The sequence below is a fragment of the Hypanus sabinus genome, chromosome 7 (assembly GCF_030144855.1).
Source record: "Hypanus sabinus isolate sHypSab1 chromosome 7, sHypSab1.hap1, whole genome shotgun sequence".
Taxonomy (NCBI): Eukaryota; Metazoa; Chordata; class Chondrichthyes; order Myliobatiformes; family Dasyatidae; genus Hypanus; species Hypanus sabinus.
In genome coordinates this window covers 138,970,985-138,997,733 of record NC_082712.1, presented here as the reverse complement: position 1 = coordinate 138,997,733, position 26,749 = coordinate 138,970,985, and the positions used below count along the sequence as shown (strand labels likewise).

Genomic DNA, 26,749 nt, shown 5'->3' with positions numbered 1-26,749 from the left:
AAAATCCTAAGCAATAATGTAGTTAGCGTGATTATAAAGATACTGATTGTAATTAAGAACAGTTGGTGCTTTGTAATAGGGTTTTAGTCAAAAATTGCTAAAGTGAATCATGATGTTGCCTTGCAATATGCGCAGCAGTTTAGAATGAACAGAATATTGCCACAGTGGAATGACATTTTATGAGCAACAAACATTATCGATAAATACAGTATGTATGGAACATGGCCATGTAGTGAAAGTGCAGCATGCCGAATCTCCTGCTTTTGCTTGAAGATAGATGTAAAGGTATTGAAAGAAGGGACATTAATTTCAAACAGATTTTTTTTCACTCTGGAGGAAATGGAACATCAACAAATAATTTAACAAGAAACAGATTTTGTGGAACAATTGTTGTGGTTAGACTTTTTTCATTTAATGTATGCCTTCATTTATTACTTTTTTCTCATTTATTCATTTAGAATCCACTCCATATGGAAGGACCATAGATTTTTTTTCCCATTATTTATGATTACTATGCTTTGGGACCTGTTATGATAGCACACTGCTTCCACGTTCCTCTCTCTGTGTGCAAGCTCTAACATACAGAAAATTGGTTAAAAGTGGTTTCAGGATGGTATATCAGTTTGGTGACATTTCAATAAAGCATCCTCTTAAAATTCAGCTCTCAGAGTAGCAGAAACAGATCAGCTACTACTCTGGTACATCCATGTACCTATTCCTTCCCAAGGTTCACAAATATGTGCTTGCACAACTGTATTAATTTCACACCCTTAGCCTTAAGTCTTCCCATCAGCTGATTGGCTGAGAGGAAATGCAAGGGGATACTTGAAGAAGCTCTTAATTAATGCAGTAACCGAACTCTCAATCTACAAGAGTGATTGAAGTGACAACAATCAATAGTTTAATGATAAAACAGTATCGTCATTGGAAAGAAAGGAACTTGATGACAGGACCGAGGAAGAAGCTAACAGATTGATTTACAGAGAGCTGGCATCACTGCAGTGGACTGACTGACTTCTATATTGCAATGACACTGTGGCTCCTTGGCACCTTGACCTCCAGTTCTGTGCTATTCTTTATTTCCTTCTTTGCACCTTCACGGTGTAAAGGTGAAAACTGATAGTGACGTCTCTTCTGAGTAACAGATACAAAATACTGGAGGAACTCAGCAGGCCAGGCAGCATCTATAGAAAAGAGAACAGTCAACATTTTGAGCCAAAACATCGACTGTTCTCTTTTCCATAGATGCTGCCTGGACTGCTGAGTTCCTCCAGCATTTTGTGTGTTGCTTGGATTTCCAGCATCTGCAGATTTCGTCTTGTTTATGATGTCTCTTCTATCTTTTATTCTAGGAGCTTTGAAGTATATCTACTGGCCCTGTGGTTTGCACTTGGAACATTGTTCTGTGATCAACAATGGATTACAACACATATATTGGTAAATTAGGGGGAAAGGGTAAGATTTTATTTTCTATCCAGCCATTTTAGAAATGTTTTCATTTCCTCCTTCACTTTCCACTTATATAGCTGGGAGTGACTGTAAATAACTTTGTAACTTACTTGCTGAAGAAGGGCTCAGCCCCAAACGTTGGATGTTTATTCATTTGCATAGATGCTGCCTGACCTGCTGAATTCCTCCAGCTTTTTGTACTCGGTGCTCTTGATTTACAGCATCTGCAGGATCTCCTGTGTTTTTATCTCACCTTGCCATTCTCCAGATTGCACTTTATCTATCTACATATGCCTTATGTTACATCGAAGCAGCTGCTTTGGAGCAGACAAGGGACATCACTGCACCGTAAGAACTTCTGCAATACTGTAGTCACTTCATGTGCTCTGAGGCTGATGTCAGACATGTTTCCTGTGAAACAGACATTTTCACAATCTATGTTCTACCTGTCAGCACATCAGAAAAGATTCACTTTCCGTGCTTTGAATTTCCTTTTCCTTTTCCAATGAAACCTCTCAGTAGTGTAGTTGTTTCCTAACTTTCCAGCTTAGGTACAATGCCCAGGGGTGTAAGTCATCCACAGTTGTCTCACACATCTGGATTGCACATTTGTTTGCCTTTTTAGTATTTAGGTGGGTTAGTGGATGATTTTTTTCAAGGTAGGGAGACTGCTACCCAGTCAATGACTCATCCTGCAGCCTCTAACCTCCATGAATATATATGAAAAGACAGACTCACTGATAATCAGATTTCAAAGTACTTAGGAATTTTAACTGTCTTGTTGGTGATACTATAAAGAACCGTTTTAATATCCTGAGATCATCTTTGATTCAGCATTTAAAATGCTGTCCAATACTTTTTTAAAAAAGAAATGATAGGAGAAAGATTTAGTTGTAGAATGTTGGTATGATGTGGCAATTAGGCAGGAAAACCCAATCCCCAGCAAAAAGCTTGAGACTCATTGATACCCGGTACAAATTCAAAAGCCCAGCATTTGGAAAGATTTCAACATTTGAGATAGCTGAAGCAGAAAAAGCTTTCCATTTGGATGACTGGGCATTTAATTGCAGGGAAAAGGCACATCGGCTAGTGCACACCATCAGTTGAACTATAATATATATGCCATGGCCCTAGGGTCACAGGGGTGTGAGCATATGCTGCTAAAGTGTGCAATATTTTTATTAATTGTTTGCAACCAAGTGGAACTCTCATCAGAAGTTAGTACCACTGAGGTTTCAGAAAAGGAAGGCTCAGCAAACCATTTTTGACACAACTTTTGAAGGCAGTCTCTGAAGCAGCAAAGACGATGAGCTCCTGTACATTCAACAGAAAACTTGATTATTCGGTCTTTAAACAATTGAAATGGTGATTTGGAAAGAAACCTAGATTTACTTCATAGCATAAAAAACTGTTCATTTTCACCTGATGCTATACTGTATTGCTTCTCCTGTTAAAAGGAACTTATTTTCACACAAACTACAAACATGTCAGTAACTTTAGAACTACCTTCCTATTGCATTGGGTTCTAAGAATTGGACATAGTTAGTATTGCTATGAAGTGTTACAGTATGTTTGGATTGAGGATTTTACAAACTATGAATAAATATTACAAGTGCCATTTCTTTATCTGGTATTCCATTCATTTTACTCCTCTTCCTAAACAAATCCCACCCCCGAAAAAAAATAAACTACATGCACACATTGTAAATTCAGACATCAGGTTGGGCTTTTAAATGCTTCTAAATGGTATTTTGCTTTTGAATTTTGAATTAGGATTTTTAAACTTACTCAATCAGGAACGTGGAACAATTACAGATAAAGGAAAATGACTTAACTGGAGATCAGAGTGTTTAATTGTTACTTTCTTTGCAGTTTAACAATTAATTTTCAGCTTATATTTTAAGCAGTTGTTATATGCACATGACAGCTTAATAGCCCTCTAGTGACTATACAAAATATAATTCTGGAAACTTCTTTGTTCTGCATTACTTGAATCAGTGCATTCTCAATGGTTAATTTGCTACTGCAGTGTTGAATAAGTCCTTTCTCATTGGTTGACTCTTATCTACAATTTTGAATGAAATTTTCCTTACCTCTATGAGTATAAAATGGCTAACCAGAAAGCAGCGCCATCTTAATCTTAGCATTCCCTTCACTTAGTAGATTTTTATGACTGTTCAACTTTCCTTTGTTCTATCAAAGCTTAATAAAAGGACGATAAAGCAACATGCTTTTCCTCACTTCAGCAAGAGCCTTAGATTAGAACACCAGAATCCAACATTGGGAATGACTAGGAATTTATTTAGATGATTATTGTCTTAAAAGTTTTAAAGAGTTTTGGCACTCAAACTTTGTCAAAACATTATTTAAGATACAAATTTTGTGAAGAAGCCTCTGCTAAAAAGTTAACATAGAGAACTATGTCGATGGAGCTAGCATTTGAATGTTTTAGAAAACTTTTATAAAGTAAGATTTTATCACAATATTTAAATGTTGTGCTAATTTCATAGTTTTAATACACCACTGTACAGTAATTAAATATTCTGGAATGCCTGCATTATTTAATTAAACAGAAATATTCAATATTAATTTCAGAACTGCAGTGACAGCAATTAACATGAGTCTCCATGTTCTAACATTCCACACCATCATTTCAAAGCATAAATCCATCATTTAGCAGAAGTGTGTGGTATTCATTTTTTCAGCCAGCCATATCTCAGCAATCTGCATGTAAAAGCAATTTACTATGGGTATAATTCCCTACTTTGTGTTATGGTTACTTTATTAATAAATTTGAAAATTAAAATATTAAAAGACACAGCTAAAATGATAAATTTCCAATTGAATGAAATTGACATTATCTTCAAATAATTATTACAGATATGAAATAAATCCAAAATATATCAAATTTTCAGAGGAATTTGAATATTTAAAAACATATTCATTAAGTAAGTCACTGTTAACTATCAGTGAGTCAGCACAGTAAATGTTTATAGCTCACAAATGTGTAAAAGAGATAAATATGTAATTTACTTCTTTAAAGAAGAAAACAATGTATTCATTTTGTTTAACCATTTCATGATTCCTCTTCACTACCAGTGGAGTTTCAGGTCTGGTAAAGGTGATAGTCAATCTGCATTTAATTAAATTATTTCAATGATGCACAAATAGCAATCATGATCTTTCTATGAGGGGTAGCTCACTCCATTACAGAGCATGCTAAATGGATGAATGAGAGAAGAACACAAACTGTACATATTATTATTATAAGAAAAGCTGTAAATTCAAAACTGGTGGTGTCCATCTGCAACCTGGCAAACAAATGCATCTGCTTCTCAATACTACCTGACCCTTCGAATTGTGTTTATATTCCCCTCACTGATAATAAACAGCTGATCTGGCAGAGGCCGCATAGGGAATTTGTTTTTTTTGAAATCACAGGCAATACTACCAGCTTTGTCAGTGGGACACAATACTGCGCTAACGTCCGGCTCACGCTCCCCACAGTGATGCCCTTCCGCTTCAGCTGGTATCCATCTCAGCTATTCACAACACTTGTTTTCACAACAAAAATATTTCAAATGCAAACCTTCTTGTCAAAGACAGGATAATCCAAGTGTCTGGAGATTTGATTGCTTTCTATGATCACTATTCATTTCTATTAAAAGTGCTTTAGACTGTGTGAATGCCTGTGTTTCTGAATCTAAATACCATTCAGAATAACAATCCCTTTTATGTCCACTCATTAAACCAAACAATACTCTCACCCAAGATTTCACCTAACCATCTTGTCATAAGATGCATATTTTAGTCTGTGGCTGGACAAGGAGTACAGGCTGATTCAGTGGGGAAAATACAGTTTTGTAAAATGCAGCCTTTTCAATTGTACCAACGTAATCAAACTCCAAAATTACAAAACAAATCCTCCAGCACTTATTAGTTAATTAAAGAGCTTATGAACAAAGGACAGTAATCAATGTGCAGGAATCAGTTGATATTTAACTCCAATGTTGATTTACAATAAGATTCAGACTGCTGGGAACTGGTTCGTGGGGGGTGGGGGAGTGTTTGTGCTGTGGTTAGTATGTGTACAGGCTCTGGAAAAATATCAACCCCAAAGACTATGGTAATCAACACTGGTACTGTGTAAAAGAAGATCTAAAGCAAACATATTTCAATTTGTCAGCAACGTTCTTCACTCACGCAATGTAACACAAATTACATCAATTAGCCTATGAAGACATTTTCACCGACTGGCCTTGCTACCATACACCACGGCAAATGCAAAAATGCCAGTGCAAATAGTTAACAAAAACTTATATGATATTCTGTTTGTTTTTATTATTTTGCATTTATAGATTATTGTTAAGCTTTACATATTGAGTGAACAAATTTCTTCCTGATATCAATTCTAAACCAATTTGTCACTATTTTCCATTTATTTCTTAAGATCCTTTTATTTTTGACTCATTTCACTGAAACAAAATGTTTAATGCATACCAATTAATATTTTGTTCAAATGAAAGGCATTTCCTTTCTGCATCCATTGAAACTAGAAAGATTATTTTCTTTTCATCCTGTTTCACTTGCCTTAAGTCCTTTGGTTTTTTTTCTGCTGAATTACCTGACTCAGAAAAAATAATTAAGTAAAACTTTGAGAAGAACTGGACAATTTCAGCATTTTAGACTTTGAGGGATTCAATGGGTTTTATAGATAGATGATGGAACTCTTGCAGAAGCCCAACCCTGCACGACCTGCATAAGACTGTACAGGCACTCTGGGAATAATGGCATGATTTTCATTGGAAGGGTACCATGTTTGCTTAGTTGGATAGAATAATTGCACTTATTCTTGAGATGCACAACAAAATGCTAAATAGCTATACATAAAGGTAAGTTTTCTATATTCCTGGATAAAGTTTCTTGGAGTTACGTATTGGGATTCTCACACAGATTTTACTCCACATATCGATGCTTCGGGCTTGTGTCAAAATATCTTGAATTGATATAGACTTGGCAATATGTAGTCAAAGCCAGAAAATAAACGGTATCAAAATTATTGTGTAAAAACCTTCCACTGACCACTCACCCAAAATTTTGCTGATGTTTGAGTTATGCATATCCGGAAATGCTTGCAGTATCTTCCTGCGCTCATCCTTCGCCCACACCATGAAAGCGTTCATTGGCCGTTTGATATGCGGCTCGTTGTTGCTGCGACCCCTGGTTTCTCTGTAGACCCGTGCCTCCGTCACTGTAGTGCTTCCTGTTGGCCAACAATAATACTGCTGTAGTTTAGCTGGAGACCCATTCATTGCCTTACTCCCTGAAACACCGGAGCAGGAAGAAAAGAGAGCAACACAGTACATTAATTTCATTTAGCATGCACCAAGCATACAGGATAAATTGATTTCAGTTTGCATGGACTCAGAAAGCCGTGTTTATTGTGCAGTGAAATCTAGTGTAGCATTCAGCTGACAGTATCCATCAACACAGGGCAATCTGATGACTGCTGGGCCAGATGAAGGCATCCATTACCCCAGCAGTGAAATGCTAGTTCAAACATGACAGCTAGTGTCTGTTCCTCAGGATCAGTTTAGAAATTTATGATATCCCCAGTGCTATTGCTTTCTGATTGACACTCTTTTAACAGAATAAATATTCTAGTGTGCATACATAAATGTGCAAACTTTAGTCTTCCATTTCATAATATGTTGAACCATCAGGTTCCTGCCACCTTTAGGTAGTTAAGTACATTGTTCCGTGTACGGTGGGGCCCTTGGAAAATGAACATTTAGATCGGTTTTGGCACTAGTATATTGTTCAGTGTGTCAGGACTGAGTATTACTGACTGACAGTTTGATGAGCTAGAGCAAGCTGCAAGTTCAGGTTCAGCTCGATGTTAAATTGCTGCATTCTTGACACTAATTCAAAAGGCTCTCTAATCTAATGAAGTTGCTCCTTCAGGTTTGTAAGCCTAACCATGTTTCACAAGCAAAGATTGCAATGCCAGGACAGCTGCTTTCAGCTAAGCTGGAATGAACATTTTTAATACTTTTCATTATGCACAGAAGTCAATAAATCCTGTCTTAGTGTTAAATAACCATTCTTGCTCTATCTGTCCAGTCGTGTCACCGCGTCTCCCTCTCTATGGAAAGCTGACGTGGGTGGGGGGGGGGGGGAGAAGGCGATTGGAGGTGGTGAAGAGTTTGGGGTTTTCTTTTTTCATTATGATACTTGATATGTGACATGTTTGTAAGTGTTTATCATTGATAAGGAAAAAGGGATTTGCTGTAATGTTCCTATGTTACCTCACATATCAACAATTACTGACTTAGAATAACAATGGCTTCGACATTCTAGTTCTAAATCCACAAGTTTTAATTGCAATGATGCAATGTGTGATTATAATCCATTATTCATTACCACATACAAGAGATCAACTGAGGTCAAAGTAAAAACAGAGAGCATAGAGAACCGAAGGCATACTAAATTCTGAAACTATCCTCGACTAAATGCTGCAGTAAAGAAATAATGTAAGCATCATACACAAAACGCTGGAGGAACTCAGCGGGCCAGGCAGCATCTAAGGAAAGGAGTGCAGTCAACATTTTGGGGCAAGAACCTTCAGCAGGCCTGGCCTGCTGAGTTCCTCCAGCATTTTGTGTGAGTTGTTTGGATTTCCAGCATCTGCAGATTTTCTCATTTCTAAAGAAATAATGTTATGATTTTGAGATCTTTTCCTAGACCTATATCTGTCAGCAAAGCATATCAGAAAGATAAGGAACATGATCATCACCATTTCCCACCCAATGATTTTAGTAGACACAGTCATGTGGAGCATGTGTTCTAGGTCGTAACCTGTGCTCCCAGTGAATGAGGCACCATCATGGAAGCATATACTCAAAAAAAAATTCTCTGAACCGCAGTTCAAGGCTATTACAAACAAATACAATTTAAGGTATTGCATATCATAGATATAATTATAATGTCTGCCCATTGTTTTTATTTTACTTTGAATGTTAGTACTCATAATAATGATGAAATGGGAGGATGCAGTATTTATTGCTGTGTACTGGAATTTTAAAAATTTATTTATTCTTTGGATATGGTCAACATTTATTTATTTTCCATCTATAATTGACCCTAAGCTGAGAAGACCTTTGAGTCTCAATCATCTTCGTGTGTCTGGAGTCACATATAGGTTAGACTGTGGGAAAGACTTTGTTCACTGAAGGATATTGGACTTTATATATCTGTATACTTTTGAGGTCACACCATTTCTAAAACTAGTCATTCTTTTTAAGGTCCAGATTTATTTTCTGAACTCCAAAGGCAAGGTGAGAATCTCAATCACATTTGCTGGATCAGTGGCCAGAATTCTGAGTTCAGTGATCTCAATAGTTAAGGAATGAATTGAGCTCCAACAGCTCAATGTGTCAGAAGATTCTTTGTCTCTAACTGCATGCACTGTAATCCTCCAAATTCTGTCACCATCCACAAACTCTATAACCCACCCTCCCCCACCGCCAAGCATTACACTGGACAAACAGCCTCTGCGATTCACTGATTCACAGATTACAACTCACTAATCAGTTGTCCTCCTGATGGCCTTTGCAGAATTGTGCAGAAGATCTGCAGAGAGCTGGAGAAACAGTATCAATGGAACTTTGAATGTTTGCTGATCTGCTGCCTAAATAAAATCAAATGACCAGAGGAATGCAGAGAAAGATTAAAGCCAGGAGAAACAAAGAGGGAGTGTTGGACTTATGCTTTTCAGAACCTCAGGAAGACCCAAAGCTCTTAACAACTAATGAAGTGCTTTAATGGATAGATATTGTGGTAATTTTTCCACTACAAGCTCCTACAACCGGCAACATGATATTGACCAGATAACCTGGATGATTAAAGATATCTTCTATGTAAATACCAAAGTGTAGAGGAATAACTATTGGCCAAGACAAGAGATAACCTCTCTGCCGATCAGCAAAGTTAAATTAGTAGATTTAAACTCTATCATTACTGCTCAGTCACACTCACCCTTTATGTAAGTAAAGAAGAGTGTACTCAGCCTTCTCTGGTCAAAATCCTGGGGATGATAAACAAACACTTCTCAGGCTTCCAGCCCAAGAGTTTATTCATCACATACAGCAGGAAAGCACTCAATCCTTTTTCACCCAAAGCCAACTATAACACCCTGAGAATCACAGAATAGTTACTGGAAAGCAGTAGGCCATTCAGCCCATCAGTTCTACCTAAAAGTAATAAATGTAATCCCACTCTCCTTACCTCTCCGCCTGGCCTTATAAATCCTTCCCTTCATATACTTATCCACCTCCCTTTTGAACTTAACAATTGAAACTGCCTCTACTATTTCCCCTTGTACAGCTTTTCAGATCCTAACCATCTGACATGCAAAACTGTATTCATGGTTCCACTTTTGGTTACTTTGCCAATCATTTTCATTCTGCATCTGCTGGTTCTGATTCATCCCGTCCAATATGTATGTAAACTTTCTGATGATAAACTATTCCATTAGATCTCGTCACATCCTCAGCTTCTTCAGTTTATCCACATACGTGATGGCCCTCATCTCTGGAATCATTTTGATAAATCTCTTCTACACCCACTTTAAAGTTTTTTGTGTAGATTTCCTGAGGTGTAGTGCCAAGAACTGGACAATATGTTAGAATATGGAAGGCTGAACTATCTGATCTTCGGTGACCAAAGAAGTCTAACAATGCTTCCCATATTACTAAGGATATCCTGCCCTGAAACAACTGTCCTTGGTGGAAGATATGCTGACCACAGATTCTTGTCAAAGAAGGGAAATTTCTTTAACAGTTTTCTTAATCTGTAAAATTCAAATTCACAGTAACAGGATCAATGTTTGAGAAAAATAAAGAACGTGCAAATAACATTAATGAAAACAAATGAACTAACTTGCAATTTCTCTTTGGCAATCGTGCCAAGTAAGGAAGGCAAAAACACCGGGGTCTCCAGATGGAGACTTCATTACACATGGATGGGGCTGTGTTAGTGCCAAGGGGAGTGGGAAGGGGGGTTTGCCACGGGCAGTGGCAGCATCCATGACAAGTCACAGACTTAGACATTTGTGACTTGAAGTTAGCAGCGCACAGATGCTTTGGACTGTGCTTGTCGCCTCTGGTAATGTGATTTTTAATACATTGAAACACATGTGAGGTGAGGGGATTGAGGTGGGAATATAGATAAAAGACTACAAAAATTTCCCAGAGCAGAACTTTAATACTCCTCAACTTACTCTTTCAGTATGTTGTATGCTTTGTTTAATAGAGGGTTGTAAATCATAACCTTTTCATCCAATTTCTGTTGGTAAGTTACTTTGCGTACTAATGACATGTAATATAGCCTGGAAAATGATACTACCTTATGTTGAAATGAAACAGGAAATGACCAATAGGCAGAAAGTTAGGAAATATGCAGAAAATACTTTTTTTCTGTGTAGTTCAACATAAAGAAGAGCAAATAGAAACAAAGCAATAGGTTTTAAGGTGTTTATCATCCACCTTTTGGACTTATCTTTACTAGAGGAAAGAATTCTCAGTAGTGCACTATTTCAGATCATAGGCTTTCAAATAATAGCTAACATTCAAACAGCTCATGACCATTGCAGACAAAACACCATGATCAACAGATATTTAAAGATAACTTGGCAATGAATCCTTTTAGATTCCAAGTAAATTTGAATGTAAATGGAAAATTCTATTGTAGGAGTTTAGATATATTGTCCTTGATTAAATAAGCAGTAGAAAGGTATTTGAAGTTGGGTTTACACCCTCCTGCAGTGTGTACTGACATGTCTATATTATCTACAGTCACATGCGTGCCTGTGATATCTAAAACTATTCAATCACTTTGTAATTGCCAGACTCCAGTTGTTCTAACAATTTTTAACCCCTTGAGTGCTGTGTCCATGACTGTGGTAAATTACTTTCAGCAAACCATTCAAGATGAATAATAGAGAGGAAAGTATGTGTAGAGAAATGTGAAACTGCTTCCACAATACTTTTAGAATGGTCAAGAAACAGAGATATCGGCAATCAACTGACTTGAATTACATGGAACATGCCAAAACTCACAAAGAATTGAAATTTTGCTCTGCTGTAGTAGGGTCTATAGCAATCACAAGCTGCATTAAATTCCTTTCAGTTCTATTTCAACAAAAAAAACATTAAAATGGTGGCCAGGGTTTCATCCAAACAGGTCTAAACATAATGCTTTTATAAAGAGTGGTTAAAGTTGGACGGAAAACACTAACGCAGATTTAATAATGATTACAATGACAGAACATTGCTGTCCACTTTCAAAATCAAGTTTTATCGCTTAAACCCAAATGCTGAAACTAGACGACAATCTTTTAAAAAGTCATAAAGAAGTATCTATCACTGCTACAATGTTAAAAATAATTTTCTGTGAGTGTTTGATTTGATCTTTGCCAAGTTGATGAAAAACATCAGGATTTCCAACGGAAACTTAAAAATTGTGCTGATGCCGACTATGTATCTATTGAGAAATAACTCACAATAAATAAAAAGTTATTGCTCGAGTTACATTGTGTAAGGAAAGCCATTCTAAGAATCAGAATCAGGTTTATTACTACTAACGTTTGTCGTGAAATACATTGCTTAAAACAAATCTTTTTGATAACTGTGTTATACTTATTTGACTGAACATAAATGAGATTACAGGGAATTAGCTTTATATTTTCATAGGGTGTAAGTGAGTGAGGGGTCCACTGATAGGCACAAATTGGTCATAACCTAGGGTTAGGTATTGGGAATTTTCAATTCAAGCCTATATGTAAATAAGGATACTTGATATGCATATTATCCATTTGGTAAGTCTTGCAAGCAGAACACATTTTAGAACTTGATTTACAACATGTGTTTACTGAACATTGTTTCTTTTCTGAATAGCTCTTCTCTTGGATCACAAATATAAATGTCCTTAAAAGTACAGTTCCTAATCACACCTGTCTAAAGCAGGCCCACACTTGAAGTGAGATATGCAGCTAAACGCCAGAACTCTTCACTTGATCTTCGACTATGCCTTTGTGCCACAGCAGACAAGCTGTCACAAAGGAATTCACTATATGAAATGGGCTCCTGAAAAGAATTAACGCTCACACAAACATTGTCTGTTCAGCTTCAGGAAACAATGTAATGAGAGAAGAGGGAAATTTAAAGAATATAAACAAACATACTTTCAAGAGAATGTTTTAATCTAAGTTTTGGAATACTAGTGACCTTTTCTCATTGCTGTGGTTATGCTGCAGATATTTTTCACACTGAAATTCACGTTAAAGTAGAATAAGCCAATAACACAGAATTATATTGCATTATTCTTTGTCAGGAGAAAGCATGAATCAACTTCCATGTGAATATACAGTAGAACTTAAGCTCAAAACTTCAAATTAATGTTGAAAATTCTAAAAGGACATATGGTTCTTTTCTAGTGATAGAGATCTTAAGGAGCATTTTAACTCCTGTTTTTCGAATTCAATTTAAAAAGTTCAAGAAAATTACAACAAGAGCCATTTAACAACATGAAATCTCTTTGAGAAATCATGGGCAATCCAAGACACTCATCAAGAACTGTAACAGATGTGGAGACATCTTCAATATGCACCATATCGATGGAGTATCATCCATCCTGCCTGGATTCATGTAGCTCCAAGAATCAATGAAACTTGAACCCCATCTCGAGCAAAGAAGCCTGCTTGCTTGACTACCTTCCATCATTAATTCCACCCTCTCCATTGTGGTTGTATTGTGTGCCACTTACAACATGTGGAGAACAACAAGTCAAGGTTACTTCAAAAGCAACTCTCAAATCCATAAGGAAACACAAGGGACTGCAGATGCTGGAACAAACAGATCTACCGGAGGCAGTTTGTTGAGCAGCATCTGGTCAGGACTGTCCTGATGCAGGATTTTAGCTTGAAACATTGACACTTCTTTTCTGCTAAAGCTGGTGCTCAGCTTGTTGAGTTCCTCTTTCAGACTGCTTGTTGTTCTCACACCAACAATCTTCATTGAAAAAGAAGAATTGGAGCAGCACCATACTATGTATCTCCAGATCCCCCCCTGAAGTTACATACCATCCTAACATGCAAACATATGTATCATTACTGGGCTAAAAACCACGAACCTAACAGTGGGTATGTTCATCAAACAGGATACATCAGTTAAGAAGGTGGTTCCTAAGACAGAAGAACATAAGAAGGAAATGCAGGGAGAGGCCATGCAATCCTTTCAGCCCACTCTTTCAATCAATAAGATCCACTTTTTAGCCTCAATATCATAGTGTCTGATTGTCCCCAAAAGTCTATTACAGCATTGAATATATATTTGGGTGGCGAAGTCTAAATGTTCAAAAATCTCTGGAAGAAGAAATTCCTCCTCACCTCAGTCTTAAGAACCAAACATTTAATTGAGACTATGCCCAATTAGCTTTAGACTCTTCCACAACACCTCCCCTGATAAAGCCCTTCAGTCAAATGTTTCAACATGGTCACCTTATTCCCCAGAGCTAAAGAGTATAGCCAAAGCCTGCTTGATCTTTCCTCAAGATATCAATCTAGTGAACCTTTGATGCTTATTGGTGCATATCTCTCTTAAAGAAGGGGGCCAGAACTGCCCACATTACTACAAGTGTGATCTCACCAGTTCTCTGTTGAGTCATAGTAACAAATCTTCACTACACCCCACTAGCAAAGAATGCCAACCCTCTTTTCTCCTTCTGACTTTCTTGCTGTAAGTCCAAAAAATACCTTCTCAAGAGTAACTGGGAAGAGGACATAAATGTCATCCATGCCCACAAAGTATCCACAACTCACAAATAAAAAGGTGAAAGAGCATTCATTTTCTTGGTTTCCATTTAGCAGTGTACATTCTCCTTTTCAAACTATGCAAGGCTTTATGAGGCAGCTTAATTCATGAACAGTTTTCTGATCTGACACCTAATTCTTCTCCATCTACTTCAGTATTGAAAGTTTGCTGTATAAGAAAATCACAGCACAGTTTCTTTTCCCTATGATTCACTTTGAACAATATGTTGTGAACGTTTGATTTGTAACCCTCTCAAATTATAGCTGCAGGGTCCAATAAAAGTAATAGTATTCCTTTTAAGTGACAATATATCATTTACAATGCATCAGTATAATTTACCTTGGAGCCAAAGACCAATTGATGTTATTTATTTACATTCTGAATTAAGGATTTATTTCTCAAAAGCTTTTAGATTGTAGTCTTTAACAAAATCCACAGAAATGTGCTTAATCAGCTTTTAAATTGAATCATAATATTGCATTTGGAGGTGACAAAAATGTAGTAATTGGGAATTAAAATATTGATTAATTAACGGTGGATTTTTCAAACAGTTTGCATGCATTTGAAAGGTAGCTAACTGTTCCTTACACAATTAACTTGGGATCTTTGTGTAATAGTAATTGATAATTTGGTTCTATTTTGACATTCACTGTTTTCAAGGGTCACTTCCTTATGTCAAAAGCATATTAAAATTGTCAAATAGAAAGCTCAGCTATTAAATTAACCATCCAAAGTCAAACTGACCCATGAATAGTCAGGTTCCACTTCTGATCCCTGATTCATACTAAGTTAGTTTGTCTCCACCCGGGTGGTACCAAATCATCGTAACTGGGAAGGAGGAGGAAACAAAATCAGCTAGAGTTCCTTGTCTTAATTGTTGCCCAGTGACCCCTAAACAAAAGTGTGCGTGCTTGTGGAAAAATTACAGGCTGAGCACTGAACCAGGGCTGGATGCAATGGCGGTCATAATTGAATACCTTGCCACTATTCATTAGCCAGACTCACTGCGAAGATACACCATCTGAGGTTGGCTGACAGCTGTAAACGCCATGTGAGCCAGCACCTTCAGGACAGGCATAGAGGGGAGTAGCTCTGTCGAGCAAAGGAACAATTATGCTGTTGTAACAAAGCACTTTAGGTAATACTTTATCCATGCTGTTTGGCGGGCCAAGAAAGGGATAACACTTTGTTTTCAAATAACAAGATTCTCATTGAATTAAGTAAATTAATATTCCCTCATTGTAGCATTAAGATGAAAAGGGAAACCTTTTGGTTTCACAAGTTTGTATTCTAAAGTGGAATCAATAGCTATGATCATTGAGAATGTTAAAGATTATCCTCTGTATGAATTCTTAGACAGGAGGAAACTTGAACCATCAATTGAAAACTGGGGGATAAAATAGACTTATTATTGTCAAGTCCATATGGAGTCAATTCCATCGTAATGGATAATCAGCCCCTTTCAAAATTTGTCTAGTACTGTTGAAAACCACGTTTGGATTAGTCTATTTCATGCTTAGATTTCTTGTGTTCCCATCCCCTCCCCTCCTGACAGTGTAAGCTAAAGCAAACACGCGACCCAAGCAACACAGGACCTGCTAACCTACCACATGGAAGAGAACAAAAGACCTCACTGAAGCTTTTGTGGTATCTGCTAATGTTTTACATCTGAGCAGTTAAAAAATAGTCCTAATGGTTGTGGGATGAATTGATGCATGGGACATATGGTTGACTGAAAATGAAGGAAAATGTTACTCTTCTATTCTGACCACAGTCCCTCTGTGTGATAACATTTCCAAAATTTCACCTACACGCTATCTAAAGTTTAAATTCTTCTCCAGAAATATTTATCCTTGTTCCCGGTGTAACTTTCAACATTTACTGTTTCTTGTCTTTTTTTCTAAACTACCATGGCAACTGTTGCAAATATTTATGCATGATAAATATTGGCACGGGAGGAATTGTTTCTCTTTGCAGTTACAGATGAGAAACACAAAAGTAGATGCAGCTTTTGTCATGCAAGCTCTCCCCACAGTTTACACCTAAATGCTGCAAGAAGAAAACAGATTATATTACAGTTTGAGTTTGCCCTGAATGTGTAGCATATTTTACTCAGCTGTCTAACCAATATGTACAGTAATTTGATAAAATACTAACAAGAGTTTTGAAAATTATGACAATGATGATTGGACGCAGATCAAAAATAAGAATGCTCTGCAAAATGTATAAAGTTCAAAAACATCTATCAAATTCATGCTCTGGTAATAATTTTGATCAATAGTGTGGACAGACTGTATTAGATTCAACAGAGATGAAAATCAGGAGAGATGTTAAATGAATGGTTGAGTGACAGCACTATTTTCCGCTGAGACTGAGTGAGAGAGACAAAGATATGCACAAGGCATAAGAAGTAAGTCTCAAGAAGGACATACCTGGAGACACATTCACATGAGAGTCACAGACTAGACAGAGGGTTGTGAACATGTGTAAACATTGAAAAAAGCACAGGCATAAGCACAAAGAGGGATTTGAAAATGCAACAAATTCTACCAACAGGTACATAAAAACGATCAGAGGAGCAAAACCTGAAAACACAAAAGCAAATATTGTCTTTACCGCACAGACCTGCTAACAATGGTGGTCTCATTGTTAGTGGTTGGGTTGGACTGGTGCTTGTGATGAGGGAGTAATGAAGCTATTAATATCCACCTAAGGAGATGGCTTACACCAGCACTCTTACAAAAAGAAAGACTGTTACCAGAGGGAGAGGCTAATAATTCTCTGGTCTCACATGAGCTGAGCACATCAAGGCCAGCGATGTGGTTTCATGTTCACTGTTCTATACCAATAAGAAGGTTGGGCTGCCAAAATATAGTGTCTTACTTTTTAAAATTCTCTACGTTTTTGTTTTTTTACACCAGTGAAAGGAGAATCAGAAAGACAATATCTGGCTCTGCGCCTCAAAATAACCTTAAAGCTGTAAATATACTTTTTCTTCAGGATACTGGACCTGAGGTACCTTATGATGAGAACAGGTGATTTAAGTAAGACAGTGATGAACAGGATAAATATTTTGCAGCACTCATCAATGGACTAATCCACCGGTTTAATGGGACAGAAAAACTGTTGGGTGGAGTAATTGCATTGCAGTCATCTGAAGAACTTAACATAGCTCCTGGGTTCAACTGTTGAGTTTCACGCTAACTTTAAGAAAGTATTTCAAACTCTCCAACTAGACTATCTCTTTTCCATTCTCAACCTCCACCCCGTTACCTTTACATTCAGCAAGGTGGCACAAGACAAACCAGACTGGGAACTGGTCAGTGACTGAAACACCAGTCAGGGTAAATATGGAGCAGCCATTGGTTAATTAGAAAAGAAATAGCTTGCCCAGATGCATTGTTTCTACTGAATTACTTTAATAATGTCTTTTATTGTCATCTAGGGACAGAGAGTCAAAAAGCACAGGAACCGGCCTATGAGCCCACTGAGTTCATGCTGAACATCAAACCCTCATTTACACCAAGCCCACACTATTTCACTTCATTGTCCCCATTTTCCCTTTAACTCCGTCCCCCACCCATTTACACATTATGGGCTATTTATATTGGTTAACTGACCAACATACTGCATATCTTTGAGATTTACACAGAAGAAACATGCAAACTCCACACAGACAGCACCGGAGCTCTGGAATGAGCTCAGCTTGCTGGAGCTCTGAGATGGATGCTCTGCCAGCTGTGCCACCGAGCTACTACTAGAATCTTGCTACTGGAACGCTGCAGAGGATTCAGGAGGTTCGCGTGAAACCTAATGAAACAGGGTGAAAACACTACGGGAAATCAGTGTGTGATCATTTGTGACATCCATCATCCTGACAGTGCTTTCCCTGAATGATTTACTAACTCAGTAATTTCTAAGACTTGAACCTCCAATGGTGCAGCTGGGCCAAACAGTACTTACTCCTGCTGTATCAGTCAGACCCACACGGTTAGAGAAAGATAAGCTGGCATGCAAGAAACACTGCTTCTCGTTGCTGCCCATTTGGAATTGTGTTGGGGTCTAGTGATACTAGTAGATTCCCTTGAACTTATTGATAAGACATTTATCCATTTGTATTTATCATGTTCCACAGCTGAGCTTCAGAATCTAATTGCTTATTAGTGGGAAAAATGCGAGAAATTTAATTTTTGTCAGCTTAACCATTCGCCATCTCAGATGTCATAATTAAATTAAAGCCTTGCCTTCTAAATATAGTATGAATTATAAATGTGCATAGTCCCAAGAATCCTTCCCTCTAGACCAGGGGTTTCCTACTTGGGGTCCATGGACCCCTTCCTTAATGGTATTGGTCAATGGCATAAAAATGATCAGGAACCCCTTCTCGAGACCTATTCTATTTCAGGATTACAATTGGCCATATCAAGCATTTAGTAAACAAATCAAGGAAATGATGTTATAATTGGCACGTTATTGCAAATTTCTCTTGAGGAATATATGTGGAATTGGAAAGATTTGAGAAGAATATAAAACTCGATGCATTTTTATTCCAGTGATCCAAATATTCTTCTTTCCTTCCACCTTAGAATCATTTCAGAATGTATTTGGAATTTTAAAGGATATTTTAAATTCCATGTTGTGGTCCAGTGGATAAATGCAGTAAGATTTATCCACTGCACAAGAAATATATTACTCCCACAAGGGTCTAGCAGTGTTAACATTGTCTTTGCCATAAAATCACTCTGTCAAATTCCCAATATATAACTTCCACAGAACTCTAATACATTAATCTTCACTAGCATTTTAACATCTAGAAAGCAATTCCTGTAAATTGCTGTAGACGTACAGAGTTTAGCATCCCATGAACCAGAACATGTAGGCAAATGGATCATTTAGGAATATAGAGGCATTATTTGGGTCAGAATCCAGATTCACTTGGATTCTTTTTGGAGTTAAAGTGAAAAGTAATAAAAGCATCTTCTGCCTGCCTATACTTGACTCCAAGATCCCGCAAGTGCTTTGGTAATGTCTTGAGGAGTATAATTCGAATTTCTTATATCAGATCAGATGGCACACATGTGATTTCACTTAGGCACATCTAGAAATATACCAAATGAAGTACATTTATTTAGTTTACATGTTCAAACCTGAATTACACTGTGATTGTTGATCATAACAATTTTCAAAAATGTTTTTGATGAAGCAATGAATGGACTTCTAATTGCAATAAGCTGTTGACGATTTTCATGACAAAATAGAACAGTGAAGAAAAAATGTATATCTAACACTTACTTTATTTGACTACTCACTGAATAACAAAGATTTTGTTGTGTCTTAGGGTCACCCACTCACCTTCTGCATCTTCTGGCCTGGTAAGGTCAATGACCCCTGGACCAGCCTTCATATCTTCACCTGATTTTCCTGTCAGCGGCTGTGCAAGATTCTCAAAGGGCACCCGCTCCTGTACGAAAAGAACCAATAGCTTTGTTAGATTGTCTGTGTGTCAATCCTGGTAAGATAAATGCTGCTGGATCTACATCCAGTGTTCGGTCTAATACATATTCTTGCTGTATTCTCAATCATATGAATTGGTGTTTTACTTCTGAGTTAGTTTCTAACTCAAATGAGATAATGTAATAGCTTGCAGTATTTCAGGACAGGGAAAACCCTGTTGATGTGGTTTCCATAAGCATGAAACAATATTAAATGTCAGATCTGCTTACATTTAATGCAATAAAATAGCAGCTCAGGGAGCTGAAGATGTAGTGTCAGATTTTTCTCCAGAATGAGCTATGCACTGCACGAAGTTCTAAGTTCAAATTTAATTTATTATCAAAGTACATACTGTAGACAGCATGCCACCATATACAACTCTGAGATTCATTTTCTTGTGGGCTTACTCAGTAAATCCAAGAAACATAATAGAATCAATGAAAGACCGCACCTAACGGGATGGTTAGACAATCTGAAAAAGACAAACTGCAAATACAAAAAGAAAGAAATAATAATAAGAAGAAATAAATATCGAGATGAAGAGCCCTTGAACGTGAGTCCATAGGTTTTGAGAACGGTTCAGTGATGGGATGAGTGAAGTTGAGTGAAGGGCCTGACAGTTGAGGGGTAATAACTGTTCCTGAATCTGGTGATGTGGGTCCAGAGCAGGGGTGGGCAAACTTTTTGACTTGAGGGCCGCAAAGGGTTCTAAAATTTGACAGGGGGGCCGGACCAGGAGCAGATGGACGGAGTGTTTTGGTAATACACCTCATAAGAGAAAATAAAATATCATGGGATATGTAGAAAACATGTGCTTTAATTTCAATTGAAAATGAACAAATGCATTACAACAAAATATCTGTCTTTGAAGTCCCATGGTATTTAGCTATTTATTGAAATGACTTTTAAAACACTGAAAATTAAATGAATAAAATACAGCTTTTTTTTAATAGTAACAGTTATTATTTTAAAGCACTGAAAATTCTGTTATCCTTCAAGATATTATCATCATCACTCTCCTCCTGACTGTCTTTATTTCAAAAACTGTAGGAGATGCAGGTTTACTTGTCCTGCTCCTTCTTATTCAATTGTCCCCTGTGCCAAAACTCAACAACGACCCGCACAATGACAGAACAGTGACAGCGCGCCAGTATGCGGAGCGCGTTATTTGATCTGGAGCGCATTTTTTATTTTGAGAATGTACGTGCACCTGCGCACTACTCATGTCCATCACTTAACAGAAATGACATGTAACATGTAAGGCTTATTGAAAAAAATATTTTCAAATGCATTTTTACATAACACAACGAAGAAACTTATTTTTAATTTCAGTGGGAACAGTGTTGTTGGTCTCCCTTTTTAGCCAGCGCATCAAAGTCTGGATTTAGTTTTGTTGTGGCGATTCTCAGGATGGATCTGAGATGTTGGTCAGTTAACTTGGATCTGTGGCTGGCTTTGTTGATGTTCATGACGCTGAACACCTGTTCACACAAATAGGTCGAGCCGAACAAAGAGTAAAGCGCAAATGTGGAGTAATACGCTGCACCTCAACAAAGGTCAATGTGTAGCGGTGTGCTACATGCAGCGCTAAAATTACGACACGGAGTCGGTAACTGCAGTCGAAGAAAAAAACTTTATTCGAAATCCCCAGCCTCACTTTTAAGCCTCACTCAACCTGCCCCCCCTGCGCAGAGGCTCCAAAGCTCTGTGCTCGCAAATCCCTGCAGGCTATCTCCCTTAGCCGGAACGCTGGCTAATTGTGAGCCGGTTCGGATGTGCCAGGAAATGGGTCGCCACAAATGTATATAGAGTGCATCATCTATTGGGAAAACGCCAGAATTGCTGGGGAAAAAACGTTAACAAGGTTTATTAACATAATTTCATCAAGTTCTGCGGGCCAGATTAAAAAGCTTAACGGGCCGCACTTGGCCCGCGGGCCGTAGTTTGCCCATGCCTGGTCCAGAGGCTCCCGTACCTTATTCCTGATGGCAGCAGTGAGAAGAGTGCATGGCCTGTGTGGTAGGGGTATAGGCAAAAGCATTGCCTGTCGTTCAAACTGTTTTTATTGTTGTCCATACAAAGCTTCATTCACAAGAACATACGGTTGGATAAAGTGAACTGGACTGACTGGATTGCTTTGTATAGCTATAACACAGACTCACTGGTGCAAATGGTTCCTTTTACGGTGTGCGATTATATAACTCTAAACTGTGATATGCCTGGGCTCAGGAGGTGTTACCAATATGTCGTGCAACTGTCTACAACTGGCTCTATGACTAAAGAAGTGTAAGTTTTACAGCCTGGATGTAAATTGATTGGCCTGGCTGTGACTAAGCCCTCATTGGCAAAGTATCCAGACAAACTGAGTTTCCAGCGATTTCTATACTACACAGGAGGACTATTTAACACAATCTGTATAAAGTGCCTTAACTCACCTATGCTTCAAAAATTAAAAGCACCCTCAGAAACATAAGTTTAAGTGGGTTTGCTTCAGACAGGATCACTTGAAGTGTAGAGCAATGGTTATTTTTAATTTTCCCTGTATTTTGTTTTTGAATATCTGTTCATTCATGCTTTGCTATATAAGAGCTTATTTTCTAGTTTCATAATGTACTGTTTATGGTCTCTCACTATCAGAGAATACAAGTAATGGATGAGTACTATATTGTTGATGCCTCTCCAATAAGAGACTAAACAAAGAGAGCCTTAATTAGTTCACTAGTAAACATTAAACAAATTAAATAATGAATGTTTCCATCCTTTCTGCCTTGACCACAACAAACCCTAAATCATTTCAACTTGCCAATAAAAAAACAAGAGTACATCACATAATGCAGCATCATATCAAAATATTACTACTTTCCATGCATTTTTGACAAATTTAATGTTTTTTCCCACAGTCCAGGCAAACATTAATGCTTTACCTCATATATATTCAATGCAGCTAAAGTTGATGTAAAACAATTTCCAAGCACGCTTTTTTATTGTTGCAAGGACAAAGGAAGAAAATACCTCTTCCACAGTGAGAAAACACAATCCCATTAGAATAAAAAAAATCATTTTAACATCATTCCCATATACCCAGTGCAGAGAAATTTCTTTCAATTTCTCGCTGCTTCTGCAATACATTTAAAATAATTTCATCAATACCAAACAGATTCTGACCATCCAGGCTTTTGAATGCCACACTGCTCCCCTACCTCCATAATCAATGGTATTCTTTTGGAAGTGCACGACAAATAGGTCTATTTCAACAAGTGATTTCTCCCTTTCAGTTGCACATGTTACATTTATATTTCGAAGCTCCTGCATCAGTTAAGAACCAAGCAATGGGTCATCAATTTTCCTCAGCCATTGTGGGAAAACCAACCTCTTCTTGCATCCCATTGATTTACACCCTATCAAGTGGCAGACAATGATCCAAATGAAAACAGACAAGGCAAAATTTGGCAGAGAAACTCTTCGATGCTGGCATTAGAACAGACCATGACGATTCAATATTCCTCCTTTGGACCTTTCACAGGAACACCAGTCTGGATTAAGGATTGTAAGGGAGCATTATGGTGGAGAGAAGGGGAGGGTGAGGAGGAGGAAGAAGGAAGCAGATTGGATGCATGAGGATCAGCTCAGAGAACTGGGGGCTGGGATGAATACATATGTAGTAGGAATAGGAATTGGTTAGTTGGCCTGTTGTGCCTGTTGTACCTTCCAATAAAACCAAAACTGATCTCTCGCACCATATCACTGGATTCTCTGAAAGCTTAAAAATTACCAGCATTGTGATTGTCATGATGGGAGGGATGACCATCCTTGTGATGGCAAAGAGCTAACTGTACCAGACTACCAATCTTGAGATGGGCACTTGTTTAGTATTTCAGAAGCAGGTCTGACATTTGTAATAAGGCACACAAGATGTTGGAGGAATGCAGCAGGACAGACATCATCTATGAAAAGAGCACAATCGACGGTTCAGGCCAAAACTCTTCGGTAGGACTGGATTCTTTTCCTGGCCTGCTCAGTTCCTCTAGCATTTTCTGTTTGTTCTTTGGATTTCCAGCATCTGCAGGATTTCTCTTGATTCTGACGTTTGTAATGACAGCTTTCTTTTTCTGTAAGAGTTGCCTATACTTCTGCGAATGGCCTCTGCTACACAGCTCCAGCAACTTCCAATACTGACCTCCAGTGCTATCAGTGTGGAGTTGGACTTCCAGAAAGCTCTTGATAAAGTCCCACATAGGAGATTAATGGGCAAAATTAGGGCACATGTTATTGGGGGCAGAGTACTGACATGGAGTGAAAATTGGCTGGCTGACAGGAAACAAAGAGTAGTGATTAATGGGTCCCTTTTGGAATGGCAGGCTGTGACCAGTGGGGTACTGCAAGGTTCGGTGCTGGGACCGCAGCTGTTTACAATATACATTAATGATTTAGATTAAGGGATTAAAAGTAACATTAGCAAATTTGCTGATGACACAAAGCTGGGTGGCAGTGTGAAATGTCAGGAGGATGTTATGAGAATGCAGGGTGACTTGGACAGGTTGGGTGAGTGGGCAAATGTATGGCAGATGCAGTTTCATGTGGATAAATGTGAGGTTATCCACTTTGGTGGCAAGAACAGGAAGGCAGATTACTATCTAAATGGAATCAAGTTAGGAAAAGAGGAAGTACAACGAGATCTAGGTGTTCTTGTACATCAGTCGATGAAAACAAGCTTGCAGGTACAGCAGGCAGTGAAGAAAGCTAATGGCATGCTGGCTTTTATAACAAGAGGAATTGAGAATAGGAGTAAAGAGGTCCTTCCGCAGCTGCACAGGGCCCTGGTGAGACCCCACCTGGAGTATTGTGTGCAGTTTTGTTCTCCAAATTTGAGGACGGACATTCTTGCTATTGAGGGAGTGCAGCGTAATTTCACAAGGTTAATTCCTGGAATGGCGGGACTGTCATATGTTGAAAGATTGGAGCAACTGGGCTTGTATACACTGGAATTTAGAAGGATGAGAGGGGATCTGATTGAAACATATAAGATTATTAAGGGATTGGACACACTGGAGGCAGGAAGCATGTTCCCGCTGATGGGTGAGTCCAGAACTAGAGGCCAAAGTTTAAGAATAAGGGGTAGGCCATTTAGAACAGAGATGCGGAAAAACTTTTTCACCCAGAGAGTGGTGGATATGTGGAATGCTCTGCCCCAGAAGGCAGTGGAGGCCAAGTCTCTGGATGCATTCAAGAGAGAGTTAGATAGAGCTCTTATAGATAGCGGGGCCAAGGGATATGGGGAGAGGGCAGGAATGGGGTACTGATTGTGTATGATCAGCCATGATCACAGTGAATGGTGGTGCTGGCTAGAAGGGCCGAATGGCTTACTCCTGCACCTACTGTCTATTGTCTATTGAGTTTACACACCCTTCCTATAATCTCAAAGGGTTTTCCTCACGAGCCTTGGTTGCCTCCCACCTCCCAAAGTCACTGTGGTTAGTGGGTATAAATGTCTTCAGTAAGTCTCCTTTAGTATTGTGGGTGGGACAAAAATCAGGATAGCATTGATGCGCATGGAAGTGAGAACAGATCACTCAGAATAAGCAGTGGAATGCAATTGTTCTGAGTGCCAACTGTAGATTCAATGGGCCAAACGATCTCTTCTATATAATAATATGAGAAATATTTGACATGTACTGCATGATTTTGGATGTCACTACACTTTAAAGCACCTGAGCACCATTTACACAGAAGATCCTGAACAACTTCACAGGCTTTGTAATGGTTATCACAATTACGCAATTAAATTCAGCATTTGGATATCCGTACTTAGTATTGCTCTGCATGCACAATTATTTCTAATCTAATATCTTACTTGTTCATTGTGTCCCTGTTTATTCTTTAATAAGCAACGTATAATGTCACAAGGCTTATAAACTAGAGTAATATTTTACTTAAACCCACTGTGTGCTCTGAAGGATATCTGATCAATTAAATGCATTTCCAAGCAGATTTTCAGTTTGACAAACCGGTTAAAACAGTGCATTATTTGGTACACATATGATTTTCATTTTGTAATACTCACATCTTAACAGGTGCACAACTTACTGAGAGCACACATAAAGCTCACTGCAGCATTACATTTACTTAAAAACAAAACATAGTTTTGTACTTACAATAATAGGATAGCTTGAAACTGCTTGAAGACTGCATGCTACATTGTACTTCACTGGTCTAGAACAGTATGTCACACTGCCTGGCATGTCATTGATCTAGAAATGCATGTTATATTGCATGGTGTCAGATTGATCTGGAACAGTAGGTTGTACAAAATGGCATTAATTAATCTAGAAGCATATGCAATGGTGCAGGGCCACACTGATTTAAAAGAATGTGTGTCCCATGGACTTACAAGTCTATATTTCATTATCAGATGAACTGATAAGATAACACACAGCACATTCCATTGTTTCTCATTTCAATCTTTGGTCTGCAAGCTGCACCAGACTGGAGGGTATCTCAATTATCTGTTTTGTCTGTAATGCTATAAATATACTCTGCATGGTATTATACTGATTTTTTACATTTTCTCTATGTTATCTGCATTGCAAGAAAAGCAGAGAGAAGCTAAAATGGATGTGGCTGGAGAGCTATTAGTAGACAAAAGCAGAAGAAGAAAACTTTTGGCAACATATCACAGGGAGACAGCTGGACCTGCACGATGATAACAACCTGCAGATATCATACATACAAAATATAAATATGCACCTTATGCCCATGGAAACTCCTGAATAGCTAGTTTTTAACTGGTCGCTGCAGTCTTCTTTAGGACTGGTTACATAACCTAGCATTACTAAATAGGTAGTTGAGGAGTTCATCGCCCTGCTCTCAGTACCCTCTATAAATTGCAATTATTACACACACACAAACACACACACACGCACGCACGCACGCACACACAC

At 38.1% G+C, this 26,749-nt stretch overlaps 1 protein-coding gene across 23 annotated transcripts in view; it reads right to left on the bottom strand.

Annotated features, from left to right (window-relative positions):
- The window catches only part of sox6 (SRY-box transcription factor 6), a 602,254-nt gene that overhangs the window by 11,308 nt on the left and 564,197 nt on the right, over positions 1–26,749 (bottom strand). For 16 of the 23 annotated variants that reach the window (XM_059975754.1, XM_059975761.1, XM_059975763.1 and 13 more), the window contains 3 exons: positions 25,964–26,059; positions 19,671–19,779; positions 6,539–6,772 (listed from right to left, as the gene is read on the bottom strand). In XM_059975754.1, the coding sequence (XP_059831737.1) occupies positions 6,539–6,772; positions 19,671–19,779; positions 25,964–26,059 (439 nt within the window). The remainder of the gene's footprint in view (positions 1–6,538; positions 6,773–19,670; positions 19,780–25,963; positions 26,060–26,749) is intronic. The other 7 variants (XM_059975751.1, XM_059975752.1, XM_059975753.1 and 4 more) reach the window with 3 other exon arrangements.